The sequence below is a fragment of the Drosophila hydei genome, unplaced genomic scaffold (assembly GCF_003285905.1).
Source record: "Drosophila hydei strain 15085-1641.00,03,60 unplaced genomic scaffold, DhydRS2 tig00008114-arrow-pilon, whole genome shotgun sequence".
Classification (NCBI taxonomy): domain Eukaryota; kingdom Metazoa; phylum Arthropoda; class Insecta; order Diptera; family Drosophilidae; genus Drosophila; species Drosophila hydei.
In genome coordinates this window covers 2,296,987-2,323,481 of record NW_022045827.1, presented here as the reverse complement: position 1 = coordinate 2,323,481, position 26,495 = coordinate 2,296,987, and the positions used below count along the sequence as shown (strand labels likewise).

The window sequence follows — 26,495 nt, the reverse complement described above, 5'->3', positions numbered from 1 at the left end:
ACTCACACACACTAGCACACACACACACACTAACAGTGAACGCTGAAAGTTTACACCACTTTGTGCAGCCTTTTTACAGTTTCATTTTTAGTATACACATAAATCTGAAATGCTGTATGGGCAGCTAATTTAGCGGAAAATGCCAAAGTGTGCAAAACAAAAAAAAATAATCAAATCAAATCAAATTTATGGGAATAATTATATTTCGTTAAATGCATGAAAAAAATATAATTACTGGCAATTGATGAGCAGTGAATGTGAATAGCAATAAAAAATTAGTAAACAAAAAAAATGCTTTTTTCTAACATCAAAATAAGTTTAGTTTTATAAAAAAAAAAAAAAAAACAAAAAAGATTATTATACACAATTCCATAATTATTCTTTACCTAAGTCATTTGCCAAATGTTGGCTTATATAAAAATAAAACATTTTTATTATTATTCTGGGAGCAATATTGAAAAATTTATAAGACGAGTTTTTTACAGGGTATAAAACTATTTTTTGGATTTCGATTTGGCTCACTTTAAGTTAATTTAGGTATTCTTATTAGTTAATCTATTAAACAATATTTCGTATATATTGTGTATTTTTGTTCATATATTTAAATTTTTCATTATATAGGTTGCTTGTAAAAAACCCCCAACAAAATGAAAAAATTCCGTTCTGTACAGATAATCTATTTACTATGACATATGGCATACATATATTATTCAAAGCTGAGGGAATTTTTCGTAAGTCGCAAGGTTTTTTGATTTATTTAAATCACCTATAACAATACAGAGTGCATGGAAATAAATATAATTTTTATTAATATTATTATTGGCATATTATTTTTTTGACAACCTTTTTATATTTGCTCAATAAATCCAAGTTGTATTCATATTAATATTAACTCTTCAGCTCTGCTCCTATATCATGCTAGTAAATGGTTTATACGTAAAGCCCATTCATTAAGCTGTTCGCCCATTGAGCACTATCAGCTGGAATTTTTCGCTTTATTTGAAATTTCCTGTATTGAGTGTTAGATAAGTTAAGACTAAGCTAAACTAATTTATAGTATGGATTTAGTTTTGAAGCGGTCTCATGACAGGCGCCACATGTAACTGGAAATCAACAGACTTTGGGTAATTCCTGAACGTGTCTAGGGTATTGGGCAGTCATATACCAGGCACAACTTTCACTTACCTGTTTATCGTATTTTGTTTCAAAACGAATTCACCTGGGATGACTTAAGGCAACAGCAGAGGCAGAGGCTGCGACTGCGAGTGCGGCAGCTGCGGCGTCGCTGCTGCTTATACCAAGCGGGCGGCGAATTGAGGAAGGCCAGGTTCACATCAGCTGCTGCTGCGGCTGTGGAGAGGGTTAAGCTGGTTATAGAGCCGTATTCAGTTCAGTTCACACTGCATTTACTCACAGCTGTAAGGCAGCTGCTCGTACAGGTCCGCCTCGTTGGCTGTCTCGGGACTGGGCAGATGCGTTTGCAGCTCGTCGAGCAGTTCGTTCAACTCCTGAGCATCCTTGGCGATGCTGCACAGCTCCTCCTGCTGAAAGTCCGGATTGATTTGCTTGCACAGCAATATCTGACTGATGACGTTGCCCAGATTCGAGGGTGCCGTGCGAGCGGGTGCTGAAATGGGAATTGAGTTCTTGATCTCTAAGCGGAGACTGCAGTTTACCATAGTAGTCCGTCATGTCATACGGCACCAGCTGTATGAGCCGATGGCTCTTGAGCAGCTCGTGGCGAAACTGCAGCGTCAGCTGGTAGAGCAGCGACAGATTCAAGTGCTCGCTGGCACTGCCCAGACAATGCTTGGGCTGTGGCGTGATCAGGTGAGCCGTGTGCTTGCACGCATCCACGCAGCTGCGTCGCAAGCGACGAATTTTCTCCCGCAATTCCGGTGAATCGCGCGATTGGCCTATAAAGATGAGCAGCTCGCGAAATTGTGCCACATAACAATTGATTTCCATGATGAGCTGAGAGAATGGAGAGCGAGAGGTGCAGTTGGCCGATGCATTTGCATGTCGTTTAATTGCATAAGTTTTACCTTTTGCGGATCGCGCGTGGGCAGCAGCAGCTGTGGCAAGTAGATGGACAGGCGATGCGCTATGATGGTCGAGTTCCGTATAGCCAGGGCTGTGCTGCTGGTCACGCCGCCTATGGCGGGCAGCTTGTCGTCGTAGTCCAAGCCACCAACGTTGGCCATGCTTGGATGCTGACTGCGGCAGCTCTGCGGCTCTGGCCAGGCATTTCTGCGCCGCTCAAAAGTATGCTATAAAAAGTACAAGAGCATGTGCACACTGTGCAGCTGTATGTGTATGTGTGTGTGTTTGTGTTTGTGTGTGTTTGTGCTGCTGTCTTATGCAAGCAAATTGCGGGCTGTCTCATTACCTTGTGTCAACAAGTCACGGCTGCTAAACAACAACAAAAAACAAGAAACAGGTAGGAATATGCCTAATGCTCGACTAGACAGATACCCCGTAAGCGCTCAACTGAGCTTTGCCTGAAGATCAGCTGCCTAGGGATAAGCCAGATTTTCAAATTTACATTCTAAGATTTCTAGTTGTAATAAAATATTCAATACCCTCTAGCTACTGGCTAAAGAGGGTATATTGAGTTGATTAATTTTGTGTGCAATTTTCAAAAATTCTTGTCCTTGCTTTATGTTGTAAATAAATACTATAAAAAACTAAAAACCAGCATACCCCGTTTGAACCCATTTTACAGGGTATACACTTCGCGTCCCCACATGGCGACAGTTGCCAAGTTGTGTTGCATGTTGCAAGCATAGGAAGCAACTAATGAAACCATAATCACAACTGTTAGATAAAAATGAAGAAGCAGACAGGAGAGAAAGAGAGAGAGGGAGAGAGAGGCAAGCAAAAGCCATTTCAATGAAGAACTGGGAGATGACCATGGAGGACATGCAATAGTTGTTTGTCTAAGCAGCTGAGATTATGGATAAGAAATGAGATTCAGATAAACTCTTAGATTATGAATCCGAATTTAGGTAACATTTAACATTGAAATACCTCGCATGAGCTGCACCATATAAGATATAATCGCATTTCAGCATTTAATCAACACACAAATCGAATTCATTGATAAGCCTTGGTTTAATGTGTTTTCTGTTTCACAGCTTTTGCCATCAATTAAATATGATGGGACATGACGTACGATACTAATCTTCATCTTCGTCGCCCTGAAAAGACGAGATGCTATTATTGGGACTGGGCACATCTATATATAGATCCACGCTGTCAATATCGATCAAGTCCAGCTCGGTGTAGATGAGCTCATCTGTGATGTTTCTGATGGGATCCTAAGGGAGAATCAATGTCTGATGAATGGGCATAAAGGAAGAATACGTGGAGGGTAGTTGGTATTGGTAGAGAAGGGCAAGGAGTTTAGAGAGCGAAAAACTCGACGTTTTATAGGTTATATAGCACTTGATGGAAGGAGACCTAAGATAAATGTTGATGGATAAAGAGAAAAGCAGCTTACAGCTCTAGCATATTTCCAGCATGAGATGGCATTCATATTGTTGTTCATCTGAAGATTGAGCAGCGCCAGGAAGCCCCAGACATCGGGAACATGTTCACCAAATTTGGTGCAATTGATAAAACACTCCATGGACTTGGAGTAATCCTCCAGTTTATAGTAGGCCTTGCCCATTAGATAGGAGGTGACCAGTGGCATCAGCTTGCCCACTTTGGGCATATTCAGTGCATTGATCGTTAGCTGATAGTCGCCCGACTCAAAGGCGATGTAGGCCAGGTGCAGTTTGCTGAGCATGAAATTATCCCGGGGCAAAATATGTTCGTCTGTCAGAGTCTCCGCATAGAACTCGGCAGCGAGCTCGAAATTACCGCGATAATACTCCACATTGCCATTGACCTGGGCATTAAACTTGGCCTGCAAAGAATTGAAATTGAATTGAAATCAATAAATGTCGCTAAACAACTGTTAGTCAGGCGCACCAGCTGATCCTCCTGGTCCTCGGTGCTCTCGAATGTGAATGTCTTCGTTTCGAAGTCGTCTGGCAGTTGATCGAGCAAGATCTTTAATTGTGTGGTTATCATATAGTTTTGCGCTTGGCTGCAGTCGCTCCGCACTTCCTCCCATATCACCTGAGCGAACTCGTACAGGCCCAGACGCACAAAGATCCTAATGCAGTCGAAAAACGTATGGCTTCGGTTGTGCTCAAATCTGGGATTCATATTTAGCGATATGCCCCAAAGGCTATACGGCGCCGGCGAACTGTGGCCTTTTACTTCCTTCACAAAGTTGTCGAGATGCCAGCTAGCGTAGGAATAACCAGGCGCATAGTTGAATCTCCTGTAGTAGCAATAGAGCAATATCCAGCCATTCTGTTCCGACTCGCGGTGCTCCGCATAGAGCGTTAGGCAATTCAATAGACACTCATTGGCATTGGCGGACACCTTCGGATCGGGATCATCTCGTGTGGCCACATAGTCCAGGTAAATGCGTATAAGCCCCCTGGACAAACACTATATATATAGACTTGATATATTTTTTATGGGTATCCTGTGGGCTTACGTACACATATGCCTCGTGCCCAATCGATGAGACGCGGTCCGCCTTGAAGTAGCGTCGAGCTGCTGCATATTCGCCACGCTCCACTTTGGACACCAAATCATAGAACTCAAACAGATTCTGAAAATGATTTGAGTTTTCCTAAAAGAAAATTCGAATTAAATGGGCGCAGTCAACACATATGGAGTATATATAATTAATACTCTGTATATAATTAATACTCTGTAATTCAATAAAAATGCTCAAGTAAATTTGATGCTTAACTGGACGCGTTGCGAATAGTTTGTCATTGAAATGGCCAGACATCCAGCCGTCCATCTTGTCATGGAACAGATTGGCCATACGAAGGTCCCCGACGGCGGTCAAAATTTTGATAGAATTCAAATGATCGATGAGACAATCCTGTTTAGCAGTTCTATCCACAATGAGCTCATCGAGGCCCTCGTCTTCGATCTTCTCCAGCAGATTGTGTATGCGTTGCTCCAGCTCATTGTGCGCGATGACGCATAGATTCTGCAGAATGTTTTGTGTTTTTAACTGCATATGATTAAAGTATATTTAGACTAACTGAAAACTCGACATTCGTGGTGGTGCGCACGCGCATATTGAAGTCACTGCCAACGACTTTCAGCAATATGTTGGTCAAGTTCTGCACGGCGCAACAGAAGTGACTCCGTTTCTGCTGCACGTTGAATATCCGCTTTTCGACTATATAGCAGATAGTGTCCCGCATGAATGTATCGAAATGTGTGTACGCCGTCCGTTGTATATCGGCCAATGGCAATGAGTCCACTACGGTTATTTTATTCTTGCAGAAGAGCAAACGATTTTGGCTAATGAAACTCTCGCGGAAACCCTTCAGCTCCTCGTACACCAGTCCCAGAGGCGCCAATAGGCATAAATTGATTATAGCAAAAGTCGAGGTTTCATTGGTTATCTGATTATTAAATCGAGTATCTCGATTACGCACACTTGATATGCTTGGCTGCTTGGACTTGGCTTGGTTCATCTTTTTTTTTACGCCCAAGTATTTCAGCTCCACGGCAAAGCGCATTCCGTGTACTGAAAGAAAATTGTGGCTCAATGTGAAATGTGAAATTGTGTGTATCTACAAAGAGTTTATAAGTGTTAAGAAGATCGTCGATAATTATCGATATTAAGTAAGTGTGAATTGTTATCGGTAAATTTTGATACATTTACACTCGTATAACTATTTTCACTTTTTTGACCTATGAGATGTACTTCAAGCACTTGACATATGTATCGATATTTATCGATAATTATATATATTTGTCATCTCATTAGATAAAAATATTGAATCTTTGTATAGAAAGCAACTACAGAAAGTATTCTTTTTTTTATTAAATAGCAATCGGTAATTGTCGACAATAAGCAAGTTAGAATATTATCGAATATTATTATAAAAAACTTAATCAATATTTACAAATCATAATTTTTTTTAAATCTTTTAAAATGTGAAAGATCTTCAGGTATATGTGTATATGTATAAAAACTTCAAGTATGTGCATCGATATTTATCGATTATTATATATATTAAGAATGTGAAAGCTATCATTTGCTCCGTTACTTACTATTGGGATAGAGTAGAATGGCTGGATCCAGTGTCCCTGAGAATACTTTTTTATTGATCAATGCCTTGACCCCACGTTTGCCTTCCGTTGGGGTCATACTGAAGACATCGACAGCGATAATATATCGCCGCCGGGCGATCGCCGCGTACAGTATATCCGACATATTCTTGGTGAGTATAAAACGATGGAATGTATTGCAGACCAGAGCCTGATCCTCGATAATATTGACCGCATCGAAATCAATGTTAGTATTGTCCGATCGCATTAGGTTGTGAAATAGCTTATGCATTTCCACGTCCATGTTGGATTTGAGTCCAATGCAGTTGCTATTGGGCACACTTTGGCGAAAGTATTCGAAGACATGATGATTTACCTGTTCAGCGATGCAACATTCTTTGAATGTATTAAAGCTACACCAGGGTATCACGTGATATTCGTTGCGATCCACCGGTTGCATGGAACGAAAGCTCAACTGTACATTCATAGTCTCCGTATCAATGACGTAATCTTCCTTCACATTATAGATCGACTCAAATGTCACGAAGGCCATGTTGGTGAAGGAGACTTCCTTGACAATGGGCACAAGGGTATACAGGTGCCACTCAGTTTTTACTGTGTGACGCCATTTAGTTGGGCAATCGGGCACTGGATAGAGATAGAGTTCTTCGTGCAGCATACAACGATGATGGCCGAATACCTTAATTATATCCAGATAACCCACACACATTAAGATCATCTCGACTTTAGGCTGATAATAAGTATTTTCGTCGTCTTCCTTGGGACTCGCATCGATTTTTTCTATTAGCAAATTCAATAAGTCGGATGTCTCCGCTTCCAGTTCAGCCTCCTCATCATCGTAGATAGTCGGTTCATCGGTTTGGCGCATATAAAGCTTGATCAATAATGGATTGTCGGCTGCATGATTGATCCGATCTAGATTGTCCTGCTGGAATACCAATGTATATGTGGGCTTTAGAAAGAACTCATCCTGTGCTATGACTCCTTCGGTATTATATTGTTCGACACATTTGAGAATAAGACTGCCGCCTTGATCCAAATGTATTTCCAATGGATCAATTATATTGGGCAGTGTATGCACGCCGGCCAGCTGTATATATAGAAATATATTGGGTGGCAGTGGCTTATCACTAGCGGGAGGTGCTTCCTTAAGGGAAGTCTTTTTGTTTTTCTTTGGTGGCATTTTTTTGGAATTATAACAGACATAAATTTTTTTTTTCAATTTTACGTTAAAATCAATGATGTGCAATTTCAAAATATCGAATTTCTTATTTAGCGCAAGTTGGCAGGCTGGCGTGCATAAAAATAATCGTTCTTATCGATGTTATCGTTATTCGGTTAATGTAGCCCTGGGCTGGGCAGCCAACACGTGAAACGCAATGGACAACAAAATATTATGCAAGCATCGAACATTTTTGTGTGAAAATTAAACAAATTTCGTGATTAAACGTTGCAATTGTCTGGCAAAAATGTATCGTCTGCTGAGCGCCAATGGTGCGACAGCCATGCAACGAGTACTGCGGCTGCCTGCCTCAACAGGCGGCTGCGGCTGCAGCTGCAGGGGTGGCAGCGAAAGCAGCGCTGCGCATAATTTAACACAATATCAGCAATATTATCAAATGCTCTATCGCCCGGCAAGTGAGTAGCTGCAATAACAAGCAATAAACAGCGAAATATTAATGAAAATATATCTGGTAGCAATAACAACAACTGTCGTACGCCTACAATCGACCACGCCCACACAAACAGATGCCCTAGCGCTGGCGAAAAAGAAACGTTTGCGCAAACCGCGTTACGCCAAATATGTGGAGCTGCTAGAGGGTAGGCATCATGAATCTTTCAAATTATGACATCATGCATTATATATTTGCCCAACAGTCACCGAACTCACAGCCAATGAGCGTAAGTCACGCGTTAAGCGTTTAAAATCGAAGAAACTAGCCGAATTCATATATAAAACCCAATTGCAAATCTTGGATAAACGCGAACGAGACGACCGGCGCGCTCAAAAGAAGGTTAAAGCGGGCAGCGAAGAGGCCGTACTGCGACAGCCGGCAGAGTATCAAAAGATCGACTTGGATGCAGCCGCTAGCTCCATACTTGAAGCGGGTCTCTACGATGATAAGCCACTGATATTCTTTGGCAAGGAGACGTACACCAAACAGATCATATCCAATCCATCGGAAGTGCATAAGATTATTAAAAGCTTTCAGAATTATCGCGACATCATTGAGGGCATGGAGAACGATGGACAGGAGCACGTCGAGGCAGACTTAGCGAGCTTTGGGTAAGCTATTTCCCAGATTTCAACTAAAGCAATTACTAACTTTAATTGTATTCAGTTTAAATGTGCCCAAGCACGTGTCTGCAAACATGGAACTGTTGGATCCCTTTGAGGCAATTGAACCCTACATTGAGGAATCCCCTAAGTCAGTTGCCCCAGCCGACAGCCACCTCAAGACTAATGCCGTTATAGCCAAATCTAAGAAACGGTTTGTCCCTTAACAAAATAGCTAATCTTCATATATTCAATCTATCAATGTTGCCGTTTTCACCAACAGCTTCAAGTCCAAGGTGCACATCTCAGAGGAGCAGGAGCGTCAGGCCAAGCAACGTGCGCTTATCATTAACTTAACTACATATCTGAATGTTTGCGTCTCGGCAAACATGCTAAACCGTGCCCTCTCTACAATCATCGCTTATCGCAGTCGCGCCAAGAAGAGTAATCTAACCAAACCCGGCACGAACCTAATCACCATTGATCTGTACAATATTTTGTTACATGGTTATGCGGGCAGGGGTTCCTTCGAGCGCTGTCAGGAGCTATTTAAACTGATTCAGGAGGATGGCCTTCCGTTTAGCGAACAAACGTATGCGGCCATCTTTGAGTGCCTGGGTCGAGTTGAGCCAAATGCACAAAATCAAGAGTTTATTGAGCAATACATAGAGCAGGCAGAGCAGCAGGGTTTTAGCCTTAATCAAATAATGGATCGCTCCAAATTTATATCGGATCAGCGTGACATAGCGCTGGACGCCATAAGGAGAGTGCGTCCAAAGTTTACACCTGTTTATATGCCGCCCCAGCTGGGATACGATAATGAGCTGCTCAATGATCTCAATGCGCAGGTGCAGCCCGTAGGCGCAGAGGCTGCATCTGAAGCACCGGAGGACTCTATCATCATGCGGTCAAAGCGTGGTTACAGTAAAACTCAACTGGAGCAACTGGCACGCGAACAACTGCAAATTGAATTGGACGGTTGTATAACTATCAAATCTATTGAAAAAACCAAGGAGTTTGCTAATGCTGAATATTGCGTAAGTTATATATATATTGATTATTATTGAAAGCAAATAAATTTTTAATTTTGATTTCTGCAGCGTACTAAGTTGAAAGAGTTGGAGCAGAACTGGCGCAAACAAATCTCTACAGCTATTATGCGTGATCTGAACACGTTGCGTGCTCAAGTGCGTTTCAAGCCGCACGGCTACATGAACTACTATACGTACCTTAAGGTCCTCGACACACATCACTATGCGGACATACTCATTAAAGAGTTGTACAAGCTGGCCGAGGGATCCGAAACTTTTAGTCCTACGGTGGGTCAACTGTTCAAGGAACTTGGTCAGAAGGTGCAGCAATGCTATCAAATCGAATTGAAGAAACATAATGGAACGCTTGAAAAGATTGGAGAGATTTATAGCGACTATTGCGATCTGTGGGCTAGCGGATATACGGAGGATAATACGCGACAAATGTGGCAACGTTTGGTGCACGCACAGCGACACAGCGGACCGTCTATGGATTTGCCCGAGGTACCATGGCCTAACAATGTGCTCTCCGGCGTGGGTCGTTTCCTCTACAACATACTTATGCGCGACATTAAGATCGATGCGCATATCATGCGCCAGAGGAGCAACAAATCGAAGACAAGTGCGACGACAATGCAACAGAATTTACTGCCGGCTTTCTATACGCTGTTCCGCAATCAGGGTCGGCTCGTCAAGGAGGAAGTGAAGCCGCATCCAGTACTGTCACGTCTATTGCGCGCCTCGCGCCAACAGACGCTCACCTTTGACTCGAATCTGGTGCCCATGTTGTGTCCACCACAACCGTGGAGTACGCCGCATAATGGTGGTTACTTGTTGAACAAATCGGAGTTGATACGTCTGCCCCATCAGGCTGTGCAACAGTGGGAACGCATACATGCCTCCAATCCCCAGCATCTTTATCCAGCGCTCGATTCACTCAATCAGTTGGCCAGCGTACCGTGGCGTGTCAATACACAGCTACTCGATGTGATCATTAAGGTATTCCAGAATGGTGGAGATGCCAAGCTGGATGTGCCTCAGCCACCGAGCTCATTGCCGCCTCTGCCTACACTGCCAGTGGGCGAGGATGGAAGTGGCGTTTCGCCAGCGGACCGTGCCAAACAGTTTCGGGAAAAGCTTGGTCATCGACGCAAGCAGGCCGAAATGTACAGCTTGTGGTGTGATGCTCTCTATCGCTTGTCGCTGGCACAGCATGTAAATAGCTTCTATTTGTCTAAATTCATTAAATTTCTAATTAATATATTTTTATAGTACCGCGACAAGGTGTTCTGGCTGCCACACAACATGGACTTTCGTGGACGTGTTTATCCTGTGCCCCCACATCTAAATCATTTGGGTTCAGATCTGGCACGTTCGATGCTTATCTTTGATCAAGCTCAGCCGCTGGGCGTGGATGGTTTTAGCTGGCTAAAGCTGCACTGCATCAATTTGACGGGCCTTAAAAAGCGTGATTCAGTGCGCGAGCGTCTGCTTTACGCTGAGGAAATAATGCCAGACATTTTGGACTCAGCCGATAATCCACTCACGGGTCGCATGTGGTGGTCCAAGTCGGATGAGCCATGGCAAACACTCGCCTGTTGCATGGAAATTGCCAACGTACAACGTTCTCCCGATCCTGCCGCCTATATGAGTCGCTTTCCCATACATCAGGATGGCTCCTGTAATGGGCTGCAGCATTACGCAGCGCTGGGTCGTGATCAGGCGGGTGCATGCAGTGTTAATCTGGCCCCCTCGGCGATACCACAGGATGTGTACAGTGCAGTGGCAGCTCTCGTAGAGCGCACTCGGAAAGCAGATGCGGAAACCGGATTGCATGTTGCGCAAGCTCTGGAGGGCTTCGTGCGACGCAAGGTCATCAAGCAGACGGTGATGACCACCGTTTACGGCGTAACACGCTATGGTGCACGGCTGCAGATAGCGCGTCAGCTGAAGGACATCGATGACTTTCCCAAGGATTGGGTGTGGCCCGCCTCCACATATTTGACCACTAAGACCTTTGAAAGTCTGCGCGAAATGTTCACCTCAACGCGTGAGATTCAAGACTGGTTCACGGAGTGCGCGCGACTGATAGCTGGTGTTTGTAGTAAAAATGTTGAGTGGGTCACACCACTGGGTCTGCCTGTCGTACAGCCCTACAATCGTCAGGAGATGAAGCATCCTGAGAGCAAAGGGCTGCGCGTGAATGCCAACATGTCGATGGATATGTTCGAACGACCCAATATTCTTAAACAAAAGAACGCCTTTCCGCCTAATTTCATTCACTCGCTGGACTCGTCGCACATGATGCTCACCTCACTGCATTGCGAGCGAAAAGGTATTACTTTTGTCTCCGTGCACGATTGTTTTTGGACCCACGCTTGCACTGTTCCGGAATTGAATCGCGCCTGCCGTCAACAATTTGTCGCGCTCCACTCGCAGCCAATACTTGAACAGCTTTCGGAGTTCATGAAGCACACCTACAGTTTCAGCAGCGCGTAAGTAATCTTAAATTCTGGACCAAAAGCAATATTATATGTAATTCCTTGCAGTGACTTGACAAACGATGGCTCTGTGGAGGATTTGTCTAAGCGTCAACTGAATCGTATTCTTCGTCAACTGCCACAGAAAGGGGACTTCGATCTACGTAATGTTTTGGACTCGGTCTACTTTTTCAGCTAGTTCGTCGAACTATGACAATGGTGCCTAATTACTATTAATTTAGTCATTTACTTTAAGTCTAAGTTTTGCTAGATGTGTCCAACAATTCGAAAGCTTTTAATACCAAAAGAAAAAATTACTTAAAAACAAAGACCAGTCAGTGCAGTAAATGTGATTTTGTAAGAGTTTACAGACAAAACATATATCTAATATTATATTATATTAAATGCCTATTTATGTATTTACGACAATTGGTTTTGAATTAAGGTATATTTCTAATTGAAAAGTTGGAAAATAATTGAGGCTTGAAAATAAAACGCGCCTGCAGGCTTATCAATAAACTGTTATACAATATTTAAAACAATTAATTTAGTTATTTTAAATATTTTTACTTCGTTAATTAGTTAACTAGTAAAGGTGTAAATCACACGAAATTGCTATCAAAGTATTCTTGTCACTGCATATGAAGTGCTCAACTGTTAACTCAACTGTTAACTACGCTCATTTAACAGCGCTGTTAACTAACGCCACTTTCGCTCATTTGTGACACACTCTCTCACTCTCACTCAACATTTTGAGTGCCACCCCATGGCCACTTTTCCTTTTCTATTTTGCACGGGGCTGCTGCTGCTGCTACTAACTGTTGTTGTTGCGTTCGCTGCTGCCGGCGACCGGCGCTGCGTCGGCATTTTCTTCGTTGCCTCGTGTCGCTCGTATGCGAATCGCTGCCTGCTGTTCGCTGCTTGCTGCTGGCTGCTCTGCTCTGCTTTGCTCTGCTCTGCTCTGGTCTGGTCGGTGGTCTCAGTTTGAAAAGTTCATGCGGCGCGTTAAGAACGTAACGGTTTCCACGCAGCGGTCAGCGGTCAGCAACTAGCGTTAATTCGCAATTTAAATAGTGTTAACATTCAGCAAACGCATCTTAATTGTTATTTGCATTTTGGCGTCTCTGTTTTCGTGTTTTCTTTCACATTTTATAAGTTTATAATCAATTTTTGTTTTTGTTCGTTCTTCGTGCGAAGGCATGCGGCAGTCGCTGCTGTTGTTGCTGAGTGGACGCGACATTAAGAAGGTAAAAAAATATATAAAAAAATAAAATAAAAAAAACCAGCTGCTAAACTTTTTTATCGCATATCTCACAGGCACGCGTTGCCCGGCCTCAGCTGCTATTGCTGCTGCGGCTGCGGCTGCTTTAGCACTGACAAAGTGCAGTGCAAATAAATTTTAGCAAATTCGAAATTCGAAAATAACAGCGAAAAAATGCAAAACTGAAAATAAAAAGCGAAAGAAAAACACAATTGTTTATTTTTCCTTTATATTCTGTTTGCACTGCATTTTGTTGTATCTTTGGCATTGTCGCGCTTTAGTTTAGCTTCTGCGTGCTTGGGCATTTATTGTGCACAATTTGCGCTCATAAATGCATTAAAAGAATTGTAAATTGTATATTCTTATCAGCGACTTGCTGCTATCAAAAGCTTCGTATCATACGCCGCGTATCATATTACAATTAATTCAATTATAAACCATGCGCCATGCAAATTGCGCTACAGCAGCCAAGCCAAGTTCGCAGTAGCCGCAACAGAAGTATCTAAATGTCTCCCAAGTGTGCGGCTCACTGATTGTGTGTATGTGTAAGCGTGTGTGTGTGGGGGTGTTTAGGGTTGGGGGAGTTTGATAAAAACCACATGCACCTCACACAATGTGTTGGTAATTGGGGCAATGTCTGTCGTCGTTTATCTGCAACGAGTCGTGCAACAGACGCAGTTTGTCCCCATCTCTTTCTCTCCCTCCCTCTCTCTTGCTCTCGCTGTCTCTTTCTGTTTGATAAGTAACCACACTTTAATGCATTGACATTTGATTGAATGCTCAAATTGTTTTATTGACGCTTTTTGGCAACTGATTCAATTACCATGACGCACAATCCGGCGTATACGTTATATGTGTATTTGGTTTGTGCGTCTGGGAAGAGTTTACTTCTGAGCGGGCCTAACTGCTATTAGAGACGGCTTTTGTTTATTTATTCTATTTGTAAGTTTTCTATTTTTAAGTCATTTGGAGTTTGTTAAATGAAACACTCAAAATAAACAATTTAAAGCATGTTTTGTTGGCGTTGCTACTGCAAAAGGGACAGCCATAAAGATTAGCTCAAGGTGACGCTGTGCGGCTTAGAAGGATTACCTTATCTAAATAATGTAATAAATACGAAAGTACACTGAAAACAATTAATTTGATATTACTTGCATACTTGACTTAAGCTTATAGGGTATATTGGTTTTGAGGAACGTGCCATAAAGCTGACATAACAGAGGCCAGAAATTTCGCTAATATTATATATATATTCGTATATCTGATAGATATACCTAGGCCTATTGTGGGTGTGGCAAATCAAATAAGCACTTAATTTAATCTTGAGGCTCTCTAAAGATCGACAAAATTATATTATTATTTTATAAATATTTAGAGGAGCAAGAATTCAAGCAAATTCTACCTATTTTTTTAATTTGACGAATGAAACTTTGTGATAATCTTTTTCATATATAAATAAATATATAAAATATAAGTATATAAATTCCGTAAACATAAAAAGAGAAAATAATATAAATATTCATATATTTATATAAACATCTCTTTTTGAATGACCAATCCATTTTCTATTCAAATCATCAAGAATCGAATACTTTCTCTAGTTCCGCCCAATATTTTATAACACATAAAATTGAAACCGGAAACCTACTTTTTTTTATCGCTTTTCTACAATTTTGACGAAGCATCATAATGTCGCAATTGAGAATAAATTGCGTAGCATTAAAGGCCTAATATAAAAGCTATAAAACTGAATGTCAAGATTAAGAGAAAATCCCCGTGGACAAGAGCAGAACGTAGTCGAGCCAAATATGCAAAAGAAATTTTTCTGTTTTTGAAAGGTTGACGCAGTCTGTGATAAGTCCTCATTATAAAGATTAATGCTCGAATTGCCTGACGAAATTATGAAGCGTTCCTACCGGAGTCAGACTCCGTTTTTGTTCCGATTTGATATGCTGAGAAATTGCATTGATTTTGATTTTATTCTCCATTTTCTTTCGACTGTTTCTTCATTTGGACATTTTTTTTGGATTTTCCGACGTAATTTATGAATGCGAATTAATGAGCCTTTAGCATGCTGAAAGGCATTTTGTTTAGGGCCTGGGATGCGGGCTAGCACTTGGCTTTTGGCACTTGAACTTGGCCGTGACAAGCGGCCAGCACTTTGTTTGGCTAAATTGCGACGGGCCCACGGCGACGTTGTCCGCTTTGGGTGCCATTATTGTGTCCGTTTCCGTTCACAGATTTCCGGTGATTATTCCTTCAGTCAATGTCCACTTGATGTGCCGTCGTTGACTTATTGAATTAGAACCAAAATGATCCTGGACAGGCACGCGCAGCGCTTAATTAGAGGCAGGTAGGCAACCAGCCAGGCAGCCAGCTGCTCCACTTACCCTAATTGAAATTCATTTTGGGCCACATATACTGCACTCAATCAAGCGGGTTGCGGAGCGGGCGCGGTTGTCATAGCCGAAAGTCAAAAATTTCAACTGACATGAAGCTATTTATGAAATTTGCCGCCGTTATTGCTGCCATGTATCGATTCAAGTTGCGACACAGTGCCAAATACTGCGGGCAGCGGGTCGAGTTTCAGGAGAAAGGGCAGGCCTATCAAACAATGCGCCATATGAAGCACACACTCGCACACACATACACACACACTCAGGGAGAGAGATAAATTCGTGTGGGTAGACTAGGTATTGAAAACCCAAAAAAACCCGTACCCAAAGCATATACAGCAGAAGCGACTCTAATGCAAAGCCACATAGTAAAGTCAAACTAGCGGAAATTGTTGAAAATAAATAATAATGGCCATGTAATAAACTGATCGACAGAGTAATGCCCTGGAAAACTGCTTTAAATTGTCCTGGTCCAGGGTCAATTTATTTGGGCAGTTAGAAAAGAGCAAATCCAGTGTAAATGTCCAACCATAAATAATCGTCAACTATAGGTTGATCGACTATGAAATACCCTGGTAAACAGTTCAAAATAATAATATTTTCATTTTGGGATCTTTTAGAAATGTGAAGGCCGTTTATTTACTGGAACATTCGAATTTGTTAAGTAGTTGACTGATTGACTTTGAAATGCCCTGGCACTTTTTTAATCAGTTGGATAGCTTATGGATCTACAACTGCTAGAATATTGACTGGATGCCGTCCTCTTTTTATTCGGTTCTCAATGTTCACTTTATTGACTATTTAAGTAGTCAGCATGATGTATGAACATATAAGCTGATCGGAACACTTACAAATGAATAATAGCATAGACACTAGAAAGTATTAGAAAAAAGCCGACACAAATTTGAAAGCTGTTCGCCATGTTGAGGTCATATGCCTGTATTACGTATATAAATTATGTTACAGAATTCGCATGGCAATAATATCTTATCTCAATCAATCTATTGATTTTTATTGTTTTTAAATTTGATTCATTTCGATATGGGCAATCAAATGCAAATCACTACATAACAGCCCAAGAAAAAAATTGTAAATTAAATATTATTTTTCATATAAATACATTCTGTTTAATATTAATATTTTTAATATTTTATTTTTAAAATAAAATAAATTGTAATAGATTTTTTTTATTAAAATAAGCTCATAGTTTATACATTTTTTAAAAAAACATTTAAGTTTTAAAATAGAAATTCTAAGTATCATATGCAGAAATTAAAGTATATATTTTTTAACTATTTTAATTTTCATATAAATAAATTGATGTAAATATATTTTATTTTTAATATATTTATATTTTTTATATTTTATTCAATTTTATTTTTATTTTCAATATTATTTTTAATTTATCATCACAATTTTTAGATAATATAGAATTTTTAGTTTTATAGAATTTGAAAATTCAAATTAAATTACTCGTAAACACTTTCATTCCCATCAACTCCGCACACCCTGCCACTTCATTCCCACCACAGGGTATATAATAAATAAGTTTGCAAACAAACGGAAATACAAAAACAAAAACAACACACAAATACAAAAGAGAGTCAAACGTAAAGAATTGTTACAAGTTGAACGCGCTGGCTGAGCATTAATAGGTTTTTGACTTGCTATAAAAACGTTCGCCCCTCGCAGTCCGCGGCCCCGCTTGGAGCCGACCCTCCTTGCCAGAGACAGAGCATGTCAGAACAAGCGCGAAAAGCTTGGGAAACTACCAATGCGAATGAGTTGTCTTTTGGGCAGACAGATATAAAAAATAAAATAAAAAACGAACTGAATGAAATCTCCCCCAACTTCTCAGAGGCGAAGCAATTTGCTAGACAATGATTTGCCAGAGTGTTTTTTCGTTGTTGTTGTGCTACAGAGGGGGTGTATCGGGTGCTGCGGTGGTTGTACAACGACACGTAACTTTATTGTGACTTCAAGTTGGTCGTGAATTTCTTTTCTTATTTCGACCATCTCTCGATTAGGTTTGCGCTGCGTATTGTAGTCTAATTGGCTCGTTGACTTCGGACTGTGGCTAATACTCAACTGGCTACTGGCCCTACGTAATTGCCACAAGATGGGAAAATAATGCGATTTCATATATATATATATATATATATATATATATATATATATATATATATATATATATATATATATATATATATATATATATATATATATATATATATATATATATATATATGTTACAGATATTGTTGTTACCTGTGCTAACAACTTCCACCTGGCATTTTATTCTCCATTATTGTCAGGCTCTTTTTTATTCAGCTCGTGTGCGGTTATAAACTGAACTATATATACATATATACACACACATATACATATTCCAAATAGGCTTTGGCTGACAACTTTGTAATATATCAGATGCAAGCATTCATTAAAGCATCTGCTAGATAGTGCAGAACATTGCGTTTAATTAAAAGCAATCAAATGATATCGGTTTAATTGCTTGTTAATCAAATAAGAGGAATATTTTCCGAATTTTAATTTTAATTCAATTTCTTTTTTTTTTAACTTATCTGCACAATTGTATATATTTGTGTATATTTAAAATGTAAATTCTCTTGTGCTATTCCTGAAATATTTAATTGATACAAAGGCCACAGGTAATTCAATGTTAATGAGCATTTCATTTCGCTTCTACTTTAAGCTGTTTGAGCAATTAAGCATTTTGTCAGCAATTAAAAATTCGCCTGAACCGGAAACTTCAGGAAACGGTTGACTTTTTACTCTTAATTACACTTTTTCAAAATAGATCATTTTCGACTTCAGAAAAACCAAAATGCGTTTAAATTGTGAATAATTCATAAGGATAGAGAGAGAGTGTGTGTGTGTGAGTGAGTAATGAATAAAGACAGAGAGAGAAATAGAGGGATAGAGTGAAAGAAAAAATACTTATGAATTTTTATCTTTATCTCTCTTTCTCGCCCTCTCCATCCGTCTGCCACTCCCGCTGTCTCTCTCGCATTCTCTCTCTCTCTCTCTATCACACTTTTGCTGTGTCTGTCTACATCGCTCTCTGTAGCTCTATCTATCTTTCTCATCCATTTTACTTGTTCTCTATTTATCTCTATCTCACTCTCTATCTTTCTCTTCCTCACTCTAATTCTCATTGTCATACTTTCGCTCTCTCACTCTCAAATTTTTAAATTCCCGTTCTCTCTCTATCGCTCTGTCTCCTTTCTCATTTTCTATCTCTGCTGCTCGCTCTCTCGTAGACTCCCCCACCCTGTCCTGCTCTCCCTGTCACTCTCACCCTCTCCTGCTTTTCTCCTATCTTTTCTCTGTTCGCCAAACTCTCTTTTTGTATCTCTGTTAAAAAGTCCCCATACCCCTACTACTTCATAACTTTATTGCCTCATCTACATAAATGGCGAAGTCTCTACTGTTTTGCTCTAACGTTTTTTCGCAAGTCATCTGTCCATATGATAAAAGCTTTTATACATATATATATTTTGAACATTTATATAGACACGCTTACTCATATATATTTTTATTAAAGGAAAGTATCAAGAATCGAGAGTATTTATCTTTGGCGCCTTGCAGATAAATGTTTATACACATCTAATTTATTCTTATATTTAAATGTTTATTTTTGTTGTTTGAAGTAGATAAAAGGAAAGTAAACAGCGAAATATTTATGTAAACAGATATGCATAATTGACAGAATATTACGTTTGTTAACGCCTGTTTCGGGTTATAATGTGCTATAAATAATATCACACTGAAATATAATAACCTATCTATGTGTCAAGTACAGTCAAATAACAGTCAACATTATTTATAATGATAACTGTTCTTATCGCAATTTGTAATTTGTTAGATGGTAGCTGCAGTTGTTCACCTTTTATATAGACGGCAATGAATAATTTGATGGTGATAACATATTGGGCCAATCTCTAGCAATTTGAATGCTTATCTAAAAAAGTGTATGTGTCATATATATGTGTGTGTGTGTATGTATGTGTTTAGTGTATAAGCCCTTCGCCTATCGCATTCTATTTACATTTCTGAGCATGCTGTAATCAATTTTCCATTTCCTCTGTGAATGTTACCTGTCCTTCATTTATCTATGCATTCAATCAAAAAGTCGACCTTAGTCAGTCAACGCTCGCTGCTTTCCTTTGCTCTTATACTACTTGTACTAGTAGCTGTCTGCGCGCCTACCTGCCTCTCCACTCTCCTTCTGCTGCTACCTTGCCTTATTCATAACAAATTTGGTTTGAAAAATTCACTTCTTAATCATTTGCTTTACTCGTGGAGGGTATTCTGACTTTGATATGCAATGTGTGTACGCATAGAAGTAGTTATTTTCATACTCACACACAGTATACTCTACATATGGCTAACATAACTTCATGAACGAATCGAAAGGAATCGTTTTGGCTAAGCTTCTCTGCATACATTTGTATCAATAACTATTCGTATGCTAGTCTCTGCTCATATATCTTCAAGGGTATTCGACACACTGCAAAGCAAAGAATCATAAAGAACCGTTGTATTTCTGTTTTTTTTTTTGTTTTGTACTTTACTTTTGCATTGATGTTGTTTGCATTTGCCCGACTCGCACTTTATTTTTCTTTTGCTTACTCTCCCTTGCCGTCCACCCGTTATTTTTCTTTATTTCTTTTCTGCAACGTTTGCATTCGCATACGCTTCGAGCTGCCTTTCTTCAATTTCTTGTTGCTCTCTTGCCATTCACTTGCTATTTTATTTGCTGATTTAATCGTGTCTTGAAGCTTCCTTCCTGTGACTGTTGCTGCCGTTTGCTGCTGGCGTCGCTGCCAGCGCTGGCGTTGGCGGCGGCGTCGCCGTCATTCGCTTCGTCTTTCGTTCAATGGGCAATGGCGAAAAAAGGGGCAAGCGGATGAGAGTGGGCAAACGAATTTATAAGGCGTAGTACCCGGCTACCGACACACACACTAATAAGCATACACACACACACACACACACGCAAACATTCAAACACGTAAAGACACATAATCAAATGTAATGCGCTGTGGGGCAATAGCCCGCAACTAGTAGCAACAGCTTTGCCCCGGCTAAAGATTACAAAATACGTGTGCGAAAAAAAGCGAAGAGTATGTGCCCAGACGAGTTGGTGATGCGCTACATACGTATATATACACATATATCGCTTAGATGTGGAATCAAATGTATGTTCTGTGAAATTCTACGAATTGTCTAGTCATAAAAAAGTTGCATTTACTGAATCAGAAGAAATACTATACACTTCCACTCTGTATGAAAGCTAAATTAAAATATTCTTAGAAATTAAGAAATGTATTAAAAAAGCCAAATTCGACAAAGCAGTCGATGATAATTTAGCTTGTTTAATAACGATTATTACCATATAGCTGAGAGCCAAGTTATGAACTTCAGATACTTATAATTGATATAAATAAGTCTATTGATTACAAAAATATAAAAACAAAAATACTTTTATGTCGCATATCGCATATCGAAATTTTCAGCACTAACAATAAATGTCGAATATATTCTCACGATTCCCCATTCGCTCACGCACACGTAAATGTCTTTGACTTCTTGCCTATTCTTTTACCGCATTTTCATGCCCATTCTCTCACCACATTCTCTCCTCTCATTTGTCGTAATATGTTTGTTTATTTATTTACACTTTCTCATTTGCCTGGCAAGCGTAAAACGTATTGCAAAACTAAAGCGTATTACGACTGCCAGTGCAAATAAAGAGGGTCTACACACACACATACGCACACACGCACACACAGAGAAGTGCACAGTGTTTTGTCTATAAGTCGCTCAACGTGTCGTATGCTTCATTTTGATGCCGTTGTCGATAATGTTGACGAGTCAAGCGAATGTGTCAACCAGTAATAATCAGTTTCAAGGCAGCAAAGTTAACAATGCACATCACACACGCACACACGCACACACGCGCACACACACATCGGTAAGCCCTTAACAATGCCTTGGCGTGCCACATGGCGTATGCGTTACATTTTGTCAGCTTCTCAAACATCTCGGGCGCTGGCAGCCCTATTAAACGCACATTATGCAAAAACCAAAAAAAGAGTAAGAAAAAACAAGTAAGAAAGCTCTAGTCGGGGTGCCCGACTAGGAGATACCCTGATCCCAGTCCTCTGAGTTTTTTTTAAATTTTCCGTAGTTTGTATCGAGTATTCAAAAAAAAAAGAAAACAAATAAAAATCGACATTGCGAGACCAGGATTCGAACCCGGATTATTTGCGCAACGTGCACAAACTCTACCAACACCGCCACTTCATAACTAAAAAAAAAATAGAACAATAAAAACATTTCATCTCCACTGGTCTCGAACCCGGCCCAAGCTGCATACGAGCGGCGTCTCTACCAACGCAGCCACTTCCCTTCTTATGCGAGATGTTGCAAATTTGAACATAAGTAGCAGCTAATAATTCAGCACAATTCAATCGCAATTTCAATTCTTGGAATAGAAAAGAATGCACGCATTTGAATGTATGTGTGCACACGCATAGGAAAAATGCGTGCGCGTGGCGCTGCTGACATGTGCTTTTGCAAATTGGCCAAACGTTTTGTTTAATAACTTCTGTTTCACTTAATGGATTTTAATGAAATTTTCAGCATATGATCTACATATCCTATTGGCTTGGTTGAGATGCAAACGCCTTCACATAATGGCCCTAGTTCCAACTAAACTTAAATTCTAAGAATTTGGGGGAATTTGGAGCCGGTATCCAAAATCCAACAAAAATCAAAATTGCATAAAATATACATAAGACTAAATACAAAATTTGGAAGCTCTAGCTCTTAAGACGTTCGAGATATAATTTATTTACTGCATTTCAATAATGTTTTTATTCGATAACAATTAAATGCGAATAGTTATCGAATATTTGAAACAAACTTGACCTGCGCGTGCTATACACGGACCTACAAAAAAAATTTCAAGTCTCTAGCTCTTATAGATGCTGAGATCCACGCGTTCACACATACGGACAGACGGACAGACGGACAGACGGACAGACGGACAGACGGACAGACGGACAGACAGACAGACGGACAGGGCTCAATCGACTCGGCTTGTCGTCCTGATCAAGAATATATATACTTTATGGGGTCTGCCACGCCTCCTTCTGCCTGTTACATACATTTGCACAAAACCATTATACCCTGATTTCCCATTTTTAATGGGATCAGGGTATAAAAAGGAATTGAAAAACTTTGCATTGCATACTAAATGGAGACATAAGGGTGCACTGAGCGAAATTTCCATATGAGAGCCTTGACGCTGACGGCTGTCAAGTGATTCACTCTAGCATATAAAGATTTTAATAAGCGTCAAGGAATGTCGCATTTTAATCAAGCTTAAGTCAAAAGAAATTTCTGTCAGCGTGCGAAGTATGATTGGAATTTAGTCGGCGCATTTCGGAATTTATGAATAAGTGCTTGAGTCAAAGTTGTTAGCTTAGATTAGGCTTTAGACTTTTGATTAAATTTGAATTACTTTTTGAGCTCGACTCGAAACTTTAGGCTTATTTTTGAATAAATTGTTATGCATTGACAATATATGACAGACTCTTGACTTACTTATTGAAATAGTTGTCAGCTCGTATAACGTCAACTGTTAAATGGAAATGTCAAATATATTAACTAACTTAACTGCAAATGTTAAATTAAGCTCTTGAGAATACTAAGCTGCTGTAAACTAGGATGACTGGAACTGTTGACTGAAACTGTTAGGAAAATTCTAACCTGCTGTCAGCTAGGATAACTGCAACTGATAACTGGAACTATTAAAAATACTAACCTGTTGTCAACTAGGATATCAGTTTATATTAACTGAAACTGTTAGAACTACTAACCTGCTATCAACTAGAATAACTAGAATAAATGGAACTGTTAAGAATACTCAAATATATGTTTTATATGAGAGCACAGTTTTTCATCTTCACATCTAAATTCTAGACCTACTTTGACAAGCACTCGAGCATTAAAGAGTATTGCAGATTATGCCAAATAAAAATTACATTTCATTAAAAATTGTAATATAATAATAATAATTTTATCATACCCAAAGATCTTCAGTTGACATGAGGATAATGCGAATTCCAAGTAATTGTCAAAGATTCAATTATTCAACTACGTTTATCTCGCACACGAACATACCCCACGCAAGTCAAGGCGAATATACCCATTTGGTTTGCATACCCTCTGGCCACGGAGTATTTTACTTACTTATAAACAGTCTCAACGTCAACGTCAACGTCAGCTTCAACGCTTCTTATCAAGCAAATTGAGCTCCTAATTCACACGCAACAAATAAATAAATAAGTAAGAAAAAAATATGTAAAGTAAAGCAGCTACGTCAAATATTTGTATGTGCAGCAGGCACCAAGGAAAGCTGTAGACAGTGAGTCTGTGGGCGAGGGGAGGGGGATGTGGTGCTTGTGTGTTTGTCGACGATGTCGCGCGCTTGACTGCAGTTAATGAAGCCAGCGCGGCACTAACTAAATTGACTTTATTGCTGTGCAAATGGGCGTGCAGCTTATTATTTGTAATTCTTTTTGTTGCCATTAAGTATGTATTATAATATTAATGTATATTTACATGCACACACACACACTGACACACTCAAAGACTCATTCATGCACGCACTCAAGTCGAGGCCTATTCAAATACTCATTGCCATTGCTCATTGTGCCTAAAATTATTATAAATAAAACATGCGCAAAGTCTTCGCACAACCATCTGTTCTATAAATATGCACACACACTCACTCACTCACACACACCCGCATAATAAGCATGACTGCATTTAAATAAATAATTTGCTATATTAAGTATTTAAATATGTTAAGTGTAAATTAAATTAAATGTTGCATGCAATTACAAACAAACTGAAAATTTATTGCGCTTAAACTTGTTTCTGTTGTTTCTATGTTGCACTCTGTGTGTGTGAGGTTTTGGGGTAGGTCTGTGGCAGCCCACTTGAAAACTTTTCAATGCTTAACTGATTTTTGCTGTTCATAAATTTCTATTTTTTTCTGAATTTTCGCTTTACCACATTCATTCTATATAGCTCGCAATTTGTGGTTCACGGATTTTAAACTCCCATAACTTTGTTAAAATTGAATCGAGTTGAAATTTGAGTAAATATATGTGTATATATATATATATATATATATATATATTGGTATTTATTTATGTTCGACTTCTGTTCAAAAACTATGGCAACTTTTGTGCGCTTTTTCGAACCAAAATTTTTTTATTCATGAATATTTACATTGCTAACTTCAAAGTACTTCCCTTCAGTTATAATATATTTGTGCCTAAGTTTTCTCCAATTTTTTAATTTTTTTTGTGCTCTTGTTGCGTTCCTGCTTCGTTGCCATCTTTGTCCTTTCAATCTTCACGTATTATCTTCTTTACATGAGCCTCTTTAGTTAGGAATAAGCTGACAGATCTATTTTTATTTTTTATCTATTTACGCCTTATTTTTTGGAATAGTTAAAGTTAAAGATTGTCCAAAAAAGCTGTCCAAAGAAAACAGCTGTCAAAAATGAGCATTTGAAATTAATAAAAATCGAATATACGTTGCATAGAAGCCTACAAAGTTCAACAATATTATTAATTAAATCTTAATTCATTTTACACTTTTTATTTTAATTTTCAATCCATATTAAAAATTTGTAGTGCATTGGACTATGAGCTAGTCTTTCAAGCTCATAAATAAGAGAATTATAAATATTAAAATATTAAATATTAAAACAATAATTAATTAATTAAATAATCCCTATTTATACTATATAATGAATAACTATAAAGGTACTAAATATTATTCTCTTTAGTAATCAAATGTTGCTCAAAGATCATATCAAAAAAACATATCTAGTTACCATATCTTCTAGTTGAGTCAGTTGTCTGGGTTAAACTTACCTGACTACATTAAAATCAATCACATTTTCGGCATAAAAATCATTTATTAATTTCTTTATTATTTTAATTATTTTTTAAAAATTCTGATCATTTTGTTTAAAATTAAATTGATAAATTGCACTCAAATTGATAAATAAAGTTATTATTAGGAATTCTTTTACAATGCAAATATTATTTTTTTGTATTTCTAATTTATATTAGGCCTTATATAGTTTTTGGATATACAGAAATATGTAAACATTTTGAGGTGCTTGAACCAGTAAATAGTGGAACTGTCTTCAGTCATGTTTACGACTCTTTTTTTGTGTTTTAGCTGACGTCGCTGAGTATATTTGGTTATACCCTTGATATCTTTTACAGGCGGGCGGCCTTTATTTTGTTTTTTGTTTTGGTTTACTTGAATATTATTTTTAGAAATCATATCGCTTATGGAGCAATTAAAAATGCTAATGCACAGACGCCTCTACTTGAGATTAGATATATATAGAAACTTTAGCTATTTGTAAATAAGAATACTTGTATAGTAATTAGCGAGTATTTCTAGATTCTCATATATATCTGTGCTTATGTTTATCATTGTAATGCAGTTGCTTTTTAGGCATCAGAATGGCATCAGAGCTTAACCGAAGCTGATTTTATTTTTAGTCAAATTTTGGTTGGCTTCAAACTTGAACAACTGGTTCGTTTCAAGCTGCGGTTCACAGTGAAGAAGAAGAAATTAAAGTTCTTGATATTAAGTTCGTTTTCCTTCAGTTTCTCAAGCACAATGGCCTTTTATCTCTGTTTGTCTGTTTCACATTGTTGCACTGCAACTACAAATGACTTTCCCAGCTGTTCGGCAGTTAAGATTAATGTACTTACGTATGCACAATGGACTCTTTTGTCTGCTCACATTGCTAATCTG

At 39.0% G+C, this 26,495-nt stretch overlaps 3 protein-coding genes across 3 annotated transcripts; 1 reads left to right on the top strand and 2 right to left on the bottom strand.

The window, feature by feature from the left end:
* Nucleotides 1-908: 908 nt before the first annotated feature.
* Nucleotides 909-2,204, bottom strand: LOC111599127. Its single transcript, XM_023314689.2, has 5 exons — nucleotides 2,046-2,204; nucleotides 1,677-1,974; nucleotides 1,415-1,627; nucleotides 1,186-1,341; nucleotides 909-1,103 (listed from the first exon to the last, which is right to left on the bottom strand). Exons 1-4 carry the CDS (start codon nucleotides 2,202-2,204, stop codon nucleotides 1,205-1,207), a joined length of 807 nt encoding a protein of 268 aa, XP_023170457.2. The 3' UTR covers nucleotides 909-1,103; nucleotides 1,186-1,204.
* A 908-nt stretch (nucleotides 2,205-3,112) lies between these two features.
* On the bottom strand, nucleotides 3,113-7,425 carry LOC111599050. The gene is made up of 7 exons (XM_023314568.2): nucleotides 6,148-7,425; nucleotides 5,124-5,617; nucleotides 4,820-5,068; nucleotides 4,563-4,696; nucleotides 3,979-4,498; nucleotides 3,503-3,913; nucleotides 3,113-3,320 (listed from the first exon to the last, which is right to left on the bottom strand). Exons 1-7 carry the CDS (start codon nucleotides 7,346-7,348, stop codon nucleotides 3,180-3,182), a joined length of 3,150 nt encoding a protein of 1,049 aa, XP_023170336.1. The 5' UTR covers nucleotides 7,349-7,425; the 3' UTR covers nucleotides 3,113-3,179.
* A 127-nt stretch (nucleotides 7,426-7,552) lies between these two features.
* On the top strand, nucleotides 7,553-12,384 carry LOC111599049 (DNA-directed RNA polymerase, mitochondrial). Its single transcript, XM_030224383.1, is given in 7 exon segments — nucleotides 7,553-7,986; nucleotides 8,044-8,452; nucleotides 8,508-8,657; nucleotides 8,727-9,480; nucleotides 9,544-10,689; nucleotides 10,747-11,969; nucleotides 12,024-12,384. Coding segments are annotated over 7 exon segments (4,164 nt in total). The 5' UTR covers nucleotides 7,553-7,634; the 3' UTR covers nucleotides 12,154-12,384.
* Nucleotides 12,385-26,495: the final 14,111 nt, after the last annotated feature.